This window comes from Oncorhynchus mykiss, chromosome 8, assembly GCF_013265735.2.
Source record: "Oncorhynchus mykiss isolate Arlee chromosome 8, USDA_OmykA_1.1, whole genome shotgun sequence".
Taxonomy (NCBI): Eukaryota; Metazoa; Chordata; class Actinopteri; order Salmoniformes; family Salmonidae; genus Oncorhynchus; species Oncorhynchus mykiss.
This window is the reverse complement of record NC_048572.1, coordinates 65,410,939-65,425,966: the sequence shown is the minus strand read 5'-3', so window position 1 is coordinate 65,425,966 and position 15,028 is coordinate 65,410,939. Positions and strand designations below refer to the sequence as shown.

The following is a 15,028-nucleotide window of genomic DNA, read 5'->3' as shown; positions in this document are numbered from 1 at the left end:
CTACTAACGTTGTCAAATCCACTGAATTGTATTATGATATAGAAAGTCAGGTGTTTCTTTAGATATAGTCCTAGTAACTTCCAGCTGGGTGCTGTTGTCAAAAAGTAATAAATTATATATTTCTTAAATATGCAGGAGGAAGAAGTAGCACTCAAAATAAGGATATGATGGGTGTAAAAACAAATAACCAAGACTAAATGTGCTACACTCAGCCTAGAGGGACTGTGAGGAAGCAGCCATGTCAAAAAGAGATGGCGTGGCATCCTACAGGTAATGTCAAGATGAGCTGGATCAGCATTTTTTTCTACTTTTGTGCTTTCACTTTCATCAGCTGATCAGTTTTAGAATTGTTTGTAATATCACAGAATTCCAAATCTGTTGATTGTACAGATCATTTCTTGTCCAGAATTCAACTGTTGGAGATAGTGGATTTCCGCATGCCAGGTTGCATTTGATTTGCACTGTGTGTACTGGGTGGAGGAGGGAGTTGATTCTTGATTTTGAAATGGGCAGTCCCCTTACGTTCCATCATCTGCTGTCTCCAACAATTGAATTCCAGTCGTGGTATCATTTTAAACAGTAGTATGTGCTCTGACATACGGGGAAGTATGTCAAATGTTATGACAATTGATCCAACAATTTTTCTAAAATAGCCCATTTCGACGATAGGCAGCATTTTCAGTGTTACAAAAAAACTGTGCAAGGTGGGGGAAAATAACCTACAGAAGAGCCTTGGTAGATATACACAGCCTGATATGCTTATCTCCCTATAAAAACATGTGTAAATTCCTAAATCAGGTCAATTATCAACAAAATTGTGATAACACATATCTCAGAAAACAGAGGTTGTAAATTCACCATCTACAGATTGAACACACTGCTATATGCCAGGGAACTGCAAAACCTCATGGACAATGTTGTTCCTTTTTCATATAATGACCCTCACAGCTTCATCCAATAATGACAAATAGTCACGTGTATTTTGGGGCTTTATGGTCTAAATATTATTGAGCATTTTTGGAAAGTTTTACCCAACATGTATCTACACTTATTTGTGGAAAGATTTAGGTCAGTTTTGGATGAAAAAATGTCAAACTCCTTTGCTAAGGAACGAAGAACAAATGCATGGGTCAAGCTTTGTATGGGTCAAACCTCCACTGACTACATGTGACTGAAAATAAACCCTATGAAGCAGGCAAGTTGAATACTAACCGAATATATAATTTTGATTATCATCAGGAATTAAAGCATTTTCCCCCACTGCACATCCAGTTTTTTCAAAACAAAAGTTTTCAACTTGTTGTATATTCCTAGAAGTTGTGTGTTGGGAGTTTATTCTGGCTTTAAAAAAGTGTCAGCTTTGCTTTGTGTGCATAGCTGTCTCTGGATGTCTAGGGCTTGAGCTTAACTTCATGACAGATCAAGGGTTACCAAGGTGCTGTTGGCAAGGGGCTCAAAGTGGCGGGGCAAACTGGACCACTAAATGCTCATTTCCTACGCATGTTAGTGCCTTTGCAGTATGCTGAGTGGACTCCTGGAGGGTTTTTTTCAGATGAAATGCAACCTTCACACAGGTAATGAGGACTATATGATAAACCATTTGTACAATTTCTTAAATGCAATTTGAATGGTCCAGGAATACCATCTCATTCAGAAATGTTGGGAAAGTGAATATTTCCCTTACTCTCTATAAAGTTTAGTCACTGATCTGCAGCATTAACTTGTATTCTAACAAGATTAAAATATATTTGTCCTGGAGATTAGCATACTTAAGTCCTCCTTTGCCTTTTTGGTAGTAGTAGTGTGCTTTGATCTGTGTTGCGTGGCAAGAGCCTAGCTTGGGCCCGGCCATCCGAGTGCCAAGTGTGAAATTGGCCTGATGTCATCCCTATTCTTCACCTTATACATCTTTCACCAGCTTAATTATATTTCCGCCACAAAGCCCTAGCGCTTCATTCCATATTCAAGTTTGACTAGGAAGCATTTAAGAACTATGGATAAATAACTCAGTGGGGGGAAGGGACAGGATGGGTCTTTTGTTTGAGAGACACACAAGAGACATCAATACTTTTCTGATATGTATTTTCTTTTTGAGTCAGACTGCCCTTTGCCTCTGCCAATTGGAGAGGTTAAATTTTATGACACGGGATATGTGAACTTATGATAACTAAGATGTAGGCCAGGCTATTTATTTCTTCATTGTCTGTGGGCATTTGCATTTGGACCTTCTTAAAGTCTCGTGACTAAAGTGGTGGCTGGAATGTTGTGGATGAAATCATGTTCATTTTCATGTCCAGAAGCAGGGAATGAAATTGTGGCAGAACTTTCTATCCAAACTTTAACTTTCATCAACATGAAGAGTTATGCAGGAACTTTTTGTGTATTTGATGCTCAAAAGATATCAGGCATCACTGTTATGGAGAGTTGGAGGAGAGAACGTAAGCTTTTTGACGATGGAATTTTTGTAGAAATGTACATCATTTAATGAGATTCCTTTTTAGGGACATTTTGAATTCTAAAGTGTAGAAGAAGTGATGCGTTAAAGGAAATGAGCCACCTGCAGCTGTGACCGAGGGCTTTGACCTTCATCAGGGGATCCCGGCCACAGACTCCATTGAGGAACTAACCGAGTTGCTCAGCGTCTAAGGCACCAGCTTTTCTAACCCAGAGAGCTCATCAAGTCAGTGACCGTTGGGCGTTACTTCCACATACACAAGCTGGGCAAGAATAGAAATGCAGATGAGGTTCTGGGGCATTGAGGAGCAGGTCAATGCTGAGAATGGTCCGCACAGATAGCTCTCCCTTTTGTGTTTGGATCCTTTTTCTGTTTTTTGGGGCCTTTCTATACATGTTTGAGAGCATCAGGTAATACTGAGACTGCAGAACGTTGTGACCTGTATTGGTGACTGAAGTTTGATGTGTTTGTTTATGCATGGCAGTTTTGAAATCCACATGAGTATACTGTATTATGATCATATTCTGGATTTGATCAATCTTACTTGGTTGATGCATGTGAGGGGAAATTGACTTAGTTGATGAGAGACTCTGTTACAGTCAGCAACTGGTGATGGGAAAGCTTTCAGCATTCTGGATTACTAGCTCCTCTGTAACCAAACAACACGAGTCTCAAAAGGCTGATTTATGAGGATATGTATTCTATTGAACCTACTAGTTTCAATGTTTTTTAAAGCTTTTAATTCCCTGTTTGTTATTCTGCTGTGGATATGTTTGACAGAGCAAATTACTTGAAGGTGAATGTTATAGCAACTGAGTGGAATACGGAGTAAAACTGCTGTCGTGGGATTCTTAGACCACTTTTGAGATCATTGCAGAGTTATTGCACATCTAATCACTTTTCGGAAGACAGAAATTAGTACTTTACCTTTTTGAGATGCTGGGCTTTCTCTTCAAACTCTATTCAAGACTCCCTACGTATAGGCAGCCTGCATTCAGCATTGTGCACCAATGACTTCAGAGATGTAAACCTGTATTTTGACTTTGGTAGGAGTTGTGGCGGTCACCCGACCACTACTCAATTGTAAAACTAAAATGAGGTATACTCCCCTGCATATAACTTAGACATCATGGTGCACCTTGGTGCAAGTTATGTGTAACTTTTCTTTGTGGTCAACATCTCTTTTTAGTATTTTGCATTTAGTAAATACATTGTAGACTATGTTTGCCTGGCGAAAGCAACAGTCGTCCTTTCCATTGTCATTTAAAAAAAAATGACATTCCTGGTGCAGGGACAAGATGCTTTCTCTGCATACCAAGTTTGATTGAATTCTGTTCATACTTAAACTTGAAGAGTGCAACTTTTTAAAGTAATTTGAACTCTGTAGTGATTTAACTAATACTTTTCAGTCCTGTTACTTTACTGTAGGGTCACTTTAATTTACTGTTTTACTTGCGTTTTCCCTGGTATTTACAAGGACATTATACAGTAACTATGGATACTTCTGTTGCCACTTCCAAGAAATCAACACAACTATAACTACCTGATATTTTGTGCAAGTGCTGCTTGTTTGAATAAAACCCAAAGAAACCAGAATGCAAGTAGGCCTATTAGGTCATTACCAGCTTGTAATTTATGTAAACACCACTTAAATCGCAGACTGTAAAACAAGTCTAATACATTATTTCCATGCATGAAATAATGTATTCTTCTTTATAGGTTTATTTAGCTGATGACCACCTGCGAATAGCAAATCACACAATGCAGTCTACTCTGTATGAGAAAACACGTCCACAAATATGTGTATTGATAGCTAGCCCATCCAGAAAGAGGCATGGGGCAGGCCTTGTATCAAGGAAATGATCATGCATCATACATAAACCCACCAATTGCCTATCAGAGGACAATATTTTTAAGTGGCATTATTTGTTCTGTACTTCGATTAAATTCTCCTTGCTGTCTCATTTACCTTCAAGACAGGCCAGTAATTGTTATTCAAATTGATATTCAGTTATTTCAACATAAATGCGGCTTAGCCATATCACATTTATGCCTTAAATTATTCCCAGAGTGGCAGTTTGTGAATGAACAGTAGACGTTAATCAGCCTGTACTTTTAGAGCCCTCTGATTATTGACATGTTGTTTATATCACTATAAAAAAATAAAGGATTTAAACTTGTCTTAGTATTCTTGTGGTTTATTTACTTATTGGTTAATTTCACAGTATGATACAAATTATTTACATTTGTCTCATATCAGAATACTGACAGAAAAATACAACCAAAACTTTGTCCTTCTTTATACATATGCTTAAATATTATGTTGTAAATTCACGTATACCATCTCTAATGGCAATAGCCCATTCTTGTTATAAACATTTAATGTGTTATTTCTTTGTAGCACAGTTCTCATAGAAAAGTTCATTTACAGAATTTTTAAGGCAAAGTGTGTTTTAAATTTGGATTTTAATTTACACACACTTAAGATTGACAATAAAAGATCATTCACATCATAAGACCACAATTTGGTAGATACAGCAACTTTTGTCTCGTGATATACAGGTGACAGATTGCAGGTTTCATGCAAAGGCCTCTAAATGTTTAATTCACAAAAAGAAGTTATTGCAAGATAAATAAGTAATGTAAACATTATTTTAGAGAAACAATATGGGCGCTGAGTATTGTTTATAAATATGAACATTATGTTATTTGCAAATAACAATAAATTGTATTTCAAACTATGGAATGCATGGACAATTTGAGATACATAATTTGTACAGTAGACATATATGATGCCCATTGACGTTACTTCAGCGGTGAAGTGTTTCATAAGAGTATAATGATTGAAGTGAAGGTGTTCCATATAGGCCTATGGTACAAAGTTAAAGGTCCTTGCATGGCCCTGAAATCCTGATTTGAGTCGGGGTTAAATTGGATTTTGTTGGTGGTGGAAGTGACCCAAAACGGATGCATTTCCATTATAATTCCAAATGGATATCTGTTCAATTCCCATTGTTGTCATCCACCCCCACCACTCCTCCCTATTTAACCATTGGATATGAGCTACGCGCGCATAACTTGAACTTTGGGGTGAATCATAGCATTGTTAACCAATGGTAGACTTGCAAGAAAGTTCGTTTTACGCGCTTGCATACCAGACAAATATTTCGGTTTATAAAATACTGTTTTGTTTTTCTTACTATATGCTATAGGTATTTCAAGATAGGTCCTTTCGTGAAAGTGAAGTTAGGCTACATTCCTTTTATGACTCAACTCATTTCTATAGTTTGGGTCAAGTTTAAAGTAATTTATAGGCCTATTGAATATATTATGTATTTATTTTTAATCAAATCTCAGTTTCATATCAATACATGTACCCAAAGCTGAATTATTTGACTGAATTTATTCATTTTTAATGCTCACGAGATAACTATAGTTAATGCAGCACTTGAAGATAAAAATGCATTGTTATCAGATAATACGCATCATTTAATGCATATGGTTCCCTCCATATCAACTCAGACAGGCTGTATTTTTACACAAAACAAAGGAGCCTCAGAAAACATATCTTCAACATGAACATCAAAGTACAAGGAAACAGTGTGATAAAAAAACGTAAAAACATAGATAAACACTATTTAGGCTATTTAAAATTCACAGTTTCCAAAATGCAGCAGAACAAATCTTTGGACATCAGCATGTTTCCATTATTTCGGTCAAATGTGATAAAAACAAAACTTGTTAAAAACAAAACAAAAACAAAACAAACTTTGATGCTGAAGCAATTCTAAAGTTCCAGGGAGAACATGGCAAAAGTTTTATAACACAAAATGGTTTAAACCAAATCAAAGTGTATTGGTCGCATACACTGATTTGCAGATGCTATCACATGTGCAGCGAAATGCTGGTGTTTCTAGCTCCAACAGTGCAGTAATAATACCTAGCAAAGTTTAAAAAACAATTTTAAAAAACAACTATACCTACAGAATATTGCAAAATCCTGTCTCATTCATGTTTTAAATATTTGCTGGTGTTTTTGTACACTGGCCCTTTAAAGTTATTTATTGCTTTGTATCTTTTCTTCAATCGCTGTCTGATTTTTCATCCTTAGATGATGTGGCATGATTGTATAGTCCCTGTGCCATCAGGTGCAAGGCTAAAGAGTTTTTATTCCCGGTAGCCTTCTTTATTTTAGCCCTCTTGTTTTGAAACCAGATTTTAATTTGAGATTCGTTGAGGCCGAGTTCTTGTGCCAGACTCTGTCTTCTCTGTTCAGTCAGGTACCGACTGGTCTGAAACTCCGTTTTTAGTCTCTGGAGTTGTTCTGCTGTAAAGGCCGTTCTTGGACGCTTGTCATCCTTGCTTGGGGTCGTCGTCGTTGTCGTGGTAGTGGTCGACTTCTTTGGTTTACGAGATCTTGGCCCTGTAGATTAGAATACATTCGATGATCAGACATTGAAACAGACAAAAATGATGCCTTCAACATCCTCAATAACATCACTAATGCCTGACTCATTCATATGATTATCATTTCGATCAAAACAGATTCGTAGTACTCTAACATTTTAGAATAGACCTAGTAGGATATCAGTAGTAACCAACTATTAGGCCCAATGGGCCTTTAGTAGCAGAATAAGTATTGTGGTGGTATTAATATTAGCTAAATTGCCAGTATAGGCACAATAAGCTGTAGACCTAAAATTGTATTCGAATGTAAAGTATTCTAAAAGGGTGCAGGGTTTTGTGTGCATAGGAGAGGATGATGGGTGGGTGTTGATGGGGGTGGGGTTAGAGGGAGGGGGTATAAGGCGCCCCTTTCTCGCTGTTACCATAGGAACTACATTTATAAGCTTCATAAATATGTAATGAATATCGTGAACATTTCATTAAACTGTTTTTGAGTTGACTGGTTCTACACCAAATAAGAGATCGATTCGCAGCTACACGTTTATTGGATTCACAATAGCATTTGAATGTTATTATGATCAATAGGCCCTTTTCTTCCATCGAAGTATATTTTTCCGTACTCCTGCAATTAAGTTTCTTCTACCGTTTATTTCGTTACATGCAGACAGACCTATGCTATGAGACCAACATAAAACACAGTGGTAACTTTTTTTGTTTAGTAATATAACTATTGTTACTATTTTCGAGTTGTTCAGAGAAGTTAATGTATTCATTTCAATATGCATAGTATAGGGCATATATGTTATACGACGATGGCATATTATCGATATTAACTTCATGTTAGTGCTTCTAAATAGCTGAATGGATAATCCAATATAGTTTAACAATGTGCTAATTTTAAACGATGTTAGCTAGAAATTAAATAGCCTAGAAATGAAAACAGACAGTATCTATAATTGTTACTTTGATACACTTTTGAAGTGTATTTACTTCGACATTATATGAAAAAGCTCAAAATATAACAAACATTCTGCTATAGGCCATAATGGAAGATCTGATAATCACATCCTACAGCAGTAGATAAACACTTATGCTAGGCCTAATATCCTAATATGAGAATAGTTTAAGAATAAGATCAACTACAGGCTGAATATAACAGAGGAGGGAAGTAAAAAGTAACTATAAAACGACGTCTTTATTCTTAATATCTGTCAAATTTTTCTCTCGAAACGTTGCACTCTAAAAGTCTGATTGCACGCATCTCAGTCATTTCGCATATAGATGGAATACTTTTTGCCTTGCTCCATTGTCAAAACAATATGCTAATTAAATATTAACAAAGACGAGTGAGGAACAATGGCGTTAAACTGCGTTTCAATACTGATTTAAAAGTTGCTTTACAAGTTAACTACTTCAATATGTTTAATACTTCGATACTTTCAATCCTTTTTTTTTCCTCCAAAAAGTATTGAATTTTCTATTTTTTTCATCCTTTTCATTGTTTTCTTTATTAGGGCTACTCAAACGGAATTGCCAGCTTGATAATAATTGCATGACTTGACAAATATTTTTAAGGAGATACTTATAATAACAGTAACAATACGATGACATTGCCTATAGTAGGCCTATGCCTAATATTTGGTTTGTAACCGCCATTATCATCCAATCAGAATTCTAGGTCAATCGAAATCTTCCTTGTCGTTATGGATAAAAAAATAATAATAATAACATTACTTGGCAACCAAAAAATAATTCGAAAATTATTTTATTCATTTCCTAAAAGTTTCGGACAAATAGTTGAAAATGGGCTACACAAAGGGATAGTTTTTATGTTTGTATAATGCGGCTGCAGGAGATCGTTTCAGGTTTATATTTTGACTTATTTAGTTCACTGAGTCAGTTTATATTGCACAAGTGATCCAATGGTTCATGGTATTCCTATTCTTACTTTATACTAAGGCAAGGAAAATACTATACTTTACCTGAGGATGGCCGGTCTGAATATCTTGTACAATACACCCAGGCTGGCCAGAGCATAGGTTTCGACGAAGGTGCAGAAATGGCTTGAGAACTATCCGAGTCGGAGCTTAGGCACTGATCTCCAATTTCTCCTCGGGACTTGAGAGGCGCATCTCCAACAATATCTTTTTTTGGCTCACCGACTGAACGAGAATTCGATGTTCCTTCCCCTGCCACGGTCCCACCTAACTGCCCAGATTTTGGGGGAAGGCGCGGACTATTCTCTCGTCTATTGAGGTGATTCTCATCATAATTAAAAGTCCCGTCTTTCCGCCGTCCAAAGTCTGGTCTCAAAATATTATCAATGTAAAAGTTCGTGATTCGGTGCGGTTGCTGGTTCCCAGGTGCTTGAAGAAGAGGAAGAATAGCTCTGTTGAATTCTTCGCCCGAATCTTGACGCTCTCCATTGCGATTATCATCTTCTTCCATGGTGAAATACTCTATGTCCAATTCTGGTAGCCTACCTTTCTCACTCTCCCACACAAAATTATGAATTCCAATGAATGAATGTTTTAGCTTTCCTTGTCCACTACGTTTTTTAAATACAATGTAATTGGAAATAAAAACGAAATCCTTTTTTTTTTTCAGTATCTAGTTTTGGTAGTAATAAAACCACGCCTCTTGCCTTTTTCACAAAGAAAAAACATACTTCAAATGTATTTTTCCGGCTTGCTGCGATCAATCTATTTGTTGAGAAAGTAGACTACCATTTAAAATACTGAGTAGTAGTAGTCCCCTTTCAGAACCAATCCAATCTTGATGCTTCAACTACTAAACTACGAGTAGATAAAGAGGCGCTAACTGCTCCTGAAATACTTTCACTATGGATTTTCGTTCTTATTTTTAATAGGCTACGAGTCCCCCCAGTGACGTTGCAGTCCGGTATCTAAGACACGTGCCTTGAACCAATAGAGTTCGTGAAATGTTACCACATGACCAATGACTCCAGAATACTAGAAGAACGATGACAGCACCCCTACACCTCACCCAATCCTCAAAGCTGTAGTATTCAAAAAACATAAACAAGTAGGACACCATTTCTGATTCAGTCAGCCTTCCCAGTTTGTTTTTTATAATAAAAAACAAACTATTTTCTGCTGAGAGTTTAAAAAAAGTTTTTTGTTATAGACATATCTCCACATTTCGTTGGTTCTTCGGTTCAAAGCGCACACAAGACTTGCCCATGAAAATGGGGTATCCTCGAATGGGGGAGGGGTGTGAAATCTCAAATATGTTTCTCAATCTTCCCCCCCAAATTCTGGATGATTGAGGAATATTTCCAAATAGGGATGAGCCATCACTCCGCAAATGCTTTAGCAGTCCCCAACATTACTGAATAAGTTTCCAACGGTGTTTCCCAGAGTAGCGCATAGTTGGCTAGGGGGACACGATGGGTGGTGCACTTGCTAGGCTACTCGTTTCTTCGTCTATTGCACGTGAAGTAGCCCTATGTCAAATTGTATGTGAATGCAACTTAATATTCCCCTATGTTGTCAAGGTAGCCTAATCAAATATGGTGCGTAATAGTCATCCATTGGTCTCTGGTTATCCAATAGTATCTATAACCACTATAGGGCATGGGTAATGTAGTCTATAGTTTTTATCATACGATTGTTGCTCTAGTGGACGCGGACAATCTGTTTGGTCTTTAGTCCAGTCAATAGCCAAAATCGGTTTGCGCGTAAAAAGGACCGTGGCGCTTTAAAAATTGGCGATGCCATCAAACAGCTGTGATATCAGATGTTGCGGTGAAGAATTGAAGACTATTCTTCTCTCGGTGGCCCAATGCATATGGGTGATGTCCTCAGTCAAGTCTTTCGGTAAAATGTAGACTTTCTGACTGTCGTATACAATCAAACTGGGATATATTTTGACATATTGATGAGCGAAATGAGCTCAGGTCAACAAGCGCGCATCTTGCTCTCTAAACATGGTGAACTAGGTGTGCATTATATATAGTGCAGGCGTATTGAACAAATTGTTATTTTCTATTTGACAGCCTATGTGTCATGCAGTGCCTATGGCATCACCAAAAACATGATGTTGCCTAGTTGTTGGGATTGGCCATAACATGTCTGAATCCATTATTTTGTGTTATTACACAGCGTTTGAACATTATTGTTGGCCTATAGCCTAGTTGGGAATGTAGAAGGCAGAAGTTATTCCAGATGTTATCAACGATCCGCAAAATATTACTGTAAACAAATAATGCACAAGAATAGCCTATTAATTAATGTTTTGGACTGCTCCTTAGAAAATATTAAATTACCAAGACTGGCTTTTGTTTGAGAATATTGAGTTGGATTGATCTGATCTAGTATTCATTATACTTTTCCCTTTTTCATTTTCCTACTAGTTGGATGTAGAGGTTACAGGTTTATAGACAACATCACGGAGAGATTAAAAAAAACTTTGCCTATAGCAAAAACTGAAAACATACATGTGTTCATGAAATACTGACTTATAATGGTCAAATCATTCGTTATATGGCTGTATTAAATCATACACGTTTTAATCATTTATATTCCAGAAATACAATTGTTCAGCTAAATGTGTGTGTTTTGTAGTCCCAGTGTCTTCTTAATTCATCTTTGTGATTAGTTTTGTTTAGGTGTGCCTATTTTTGTCCTGATACAGGATATTAGGCTGCCTATTTTAGCATTTCATTGTTACATTGATTGTTCATGTTTAATTGTTACATTGATTGTTAATGTTTGGTGCACCTGCATCAAACATTAAATGTGACATATAGACTATTCATACGGTATGCCTATAGCATTTAAAAGGACAGCTTTGCATGTAGACTAGGTGTGCCTTGCCTACATGCGACGAAGCAAACAATGAAATTCCAATTCCATATTGCTGAAGAACACGTGCAGACCTGTTGACGTTATTTTAAATTATTTACGCTGTTCTGCAATGCTTATTTGAAAACGTACCAGGACTCGTTGGTGAAGTTGGACCCTGTAATCGAAAATACATGCAGCTTGAAGTTGTCAGAGGTCCAAGCAATGTCAGATGAGTTTTGTTAAGCTTATATTTTTTTTGAAGCTGTATTTCGCATTCATAACCTTGTCCTATGAAATATTGAAATTCGTGTGGAACGATTAACAAACGTGCAGAGATGTGAATATTATCCATTTAAAATATTTTGACGGAAGTTTCTGTCCTTCATGTTGACATCCCCAACTCTCACAATCTGCAACACTGTATGTCAAACATAAATAGAATTTGGCATATTGTTTGCAAATGTTCAATCGTTCTTTTACGGAGTTAATCTTAGGCCAAATCATATTTTCTAAATTATTCTTAATTGCTCATATTTAAAAACATCGCAGTTCAACCTATATGCAAATTTTCCTAAAACACATTTCTGTATAGTCAATTATTAGCAGTTGGAAAAGTATTTCCTTATGAGTCCAATAATTCCAGTCTAGCCTATTCTAACAGAGTCATCCACCGACAATTTTAATAGGCCTAGGCAATCTGGTGCCCATTTTCGTAACTTTCATCCTAGCTTTCCTAACCCAGTCAAAACTTTCTATTTCGGTAAATGTATCTTTCTATTTGGTTTACTTTCCCTCAGAAAGGGTTATGCTACAGAGGCAGAGGGATTTGTGAATGAACGCCATAGCGTTGGCTGCAGCTCACAGATCATAGCCCCAGATCACCAGCACACAGATGTGCTCCATTGAATGGCTGTGATATCTGCTCTGTAACAATGCAGGGGTCATGTTGGATCCTGACGCTTCCTGTTGGCCTTTGAAAAACAAACGGAGAGAGAAAACACTAAGGGGGTCCCCGAGGATGAGGATAAAGGTTAGGCCTACTGACCACTTCCTATAGTCTGGAAAGCTTTTGGTGAAAACTGTGCGGCACACTGGTCTCAACCCCGATAAGGTTTTTCTGGCCAGGACATAGCCTATCCAACTTTCATAGTGGTTTCCTTTTGGTTCGATTATGTAGATTATCTATTGGCATGACTTAATCTCCCGACACATTTTTAATTGTTCTTATGCGAATTTATTTATACTCATACCCCGTTAATTATGTTTACCCCGTTTACCCTCACATAATGTCATATTCCAGGGAAATGAATCCTGAACTCAACTGATTGCTGTCAGTATTTTCATTTTAATGTATAGCCTACGTGTCATTTAAATGTATAATTTTCTATAAACATGTAATTTATTGGATAAATGACATTTGAAATACTTTAGGATGTGCTTGCTATTTACTTATAGATCATTGATCTAAACTGTCCCTCCCTCTATCCGCACTTTCCTTTATGTGCAAAGTGACCAAGTCTCCTTCAACAAGACGTTGAAAAGGCCAATGGGACGATTGTTTATGGGGTTTAATTACTGGTTAATCCCCCCGATCGCCCTGGCGTGGATAAATCCCAGCTGAATAGGCGTTTGAAAACTGAGCCAGTTTGGATTTCTCCAGTCAACTCAACCCCAGCCTTTTCCTCTACTTTTTGGTGACCATGGTTGCAGCAACTATAGCCTATATCAGGCTACAGCTGGGAAAAAAGGGTGTTGGTCCATTGTGTTTTAATTTCGGTCAGTTCAGGAAAGAAATAATAGCGTGTTTCAGTGAAATAGCCTATGGCTACTTGATACATGATTATAGGCCTATAGAAATATAAAGAATTGCATCTTTAATTACATTTACTGGAATTTAACTGACACCAGCAGTGCAATTTAGGACCAATTGAAAATGCTAAGCAAAGTTGTCTTGATCCTGATGGCATTTTCTCCATCATAGTTTATGTCACCATTTAAAGACATAAGGATTCCATGTTTTTGCATGTGCATAATAGGAATTTAGTTGACTTTTGCTTGTCTTCAGTAATCAATGATGTATTAAGTTCATTGATCATCATATAGAAAATGTATCAATCCTCCATTGTAATATATGATTTTACACTCATTTAGTCATGTACACTAATTTAGCCCTGTACAAATATGTATATTAAAAAGTATAAAAGGTGGACTTTATTCAATAGTGAGTGTATAATACATTATGGCATGCTCCACTGTTGTATGACATCTTTTGATGGCATATATGTGACATTGGATTTGACAGAATAGATACTTCTCATTATAATGCATTTCGTCATATTCATGTAGCATAGATTTGAAGAATACTTCATTAAGATCTTCACTCTTTCTCAGAGCTAGAGAGACAAGGTAAGATGAAAAGGGTGGAAAGCAGAAATGTGAGAACTTTTGTGCAAAACTTTATTCAGTCAAAGTGCAGTAAATGCTTTTGCTTTATGTTAAATATTATTCGACAATCTCTGTCAGCATGAATGGTAAACATAGCCGATACTGGTGAACAATAGCCTATACTGTACCTAGTTCAAAAAAGGAAATCACAAAAGGCACTGGCTTAGTTAGACATACTGATATTTTCAAAGACTCAAACCACTAGTGTGTTGTGCTAGGTGTATCTGGCTTGGTTATTCAGCATCATAATTGACCATTAAATAACATGTAATAACTCATATGAGTGTTTTCAATAACGTCTCATAAACGAATATGCATTGATAACCTTATGACCTTGACCTAATATAAAGTAACATTGAGAAGCCATCTCCTTTACAGTACTTTAGTGGTGTTATTTCATCAACCAAATAGTAGTTCTGATAGAATATCGGGGAACAATGCCCTAATTAAAAATGTGTTGCTCCCTTTTTTAATCTGAGCTTGCTGATTGAATCTCTGTGTAAGTACTACTGTATATGGACCCCAGGGATATTTTATTAGACATGTTGGCTCTTTCCCTTTTGCTCCAGCAGGTCATTTTCAGGTTTTCAATTAACATAATGTTATTAAAATGTAATAGCCCTGATGATCTGCTCACTATTACTTTAGAGAATATGTTCATAATTGAATTGATGTTACCCCCATATTGAACTTTCAACAGTACAGTAGGTATACTGTACCATAAAAGTTGGTGGTTTGACCTATTTGCCCTACAAACTGTTTGAAAGTGCCTTGAAGTGTGTGCACAATGCACATGTTTGTGTGAGTGATTTTCTGTTATTTCATTCACAGCTCTCACTTAGAAAGAAGCTCTTAAATGTCTGGTCAGAGGCAAAACAATTCATAGTGAATGTTGTATCTTTCCAGCAGGGGT

At 36.8% G+C, this 15,028-nt stretch overlaps 1 protein-coding gene across 1 annotated transcript; it reads right to left on the bottom strand.

Moving 5' to 3' along the window:
- Nucleotides 1-3,987: 3,987 nt before the first annotated feature.
- Nucleotides 3,988-9,691, bottom strand: LOC110530354 (homeobox protein engrailed-2b-like). The gene is made up of 2 exons (XM_021613339.2): nucleotides 8,845-9,691; nucleotides 3,988-6,878 (listed from the first exon to the last, which is right to left on the bottom strand). The coding sequence occupies exons 1-2, from the start codon at nucleotides 9,308-9,310 to the stop codon at nucleotides 6,538-6,540; spliced, it is 807 nt and encodes a 268-aa protein (XP_021469014.1). The 5' UTR covers nucleotides 9,311-9,691; the 3' UTR covers nucleotides 3,988-6,537.
- Between the last annotated feature and the right edge of the window lie 5,337 nt (nucleotides 9,692-15,028).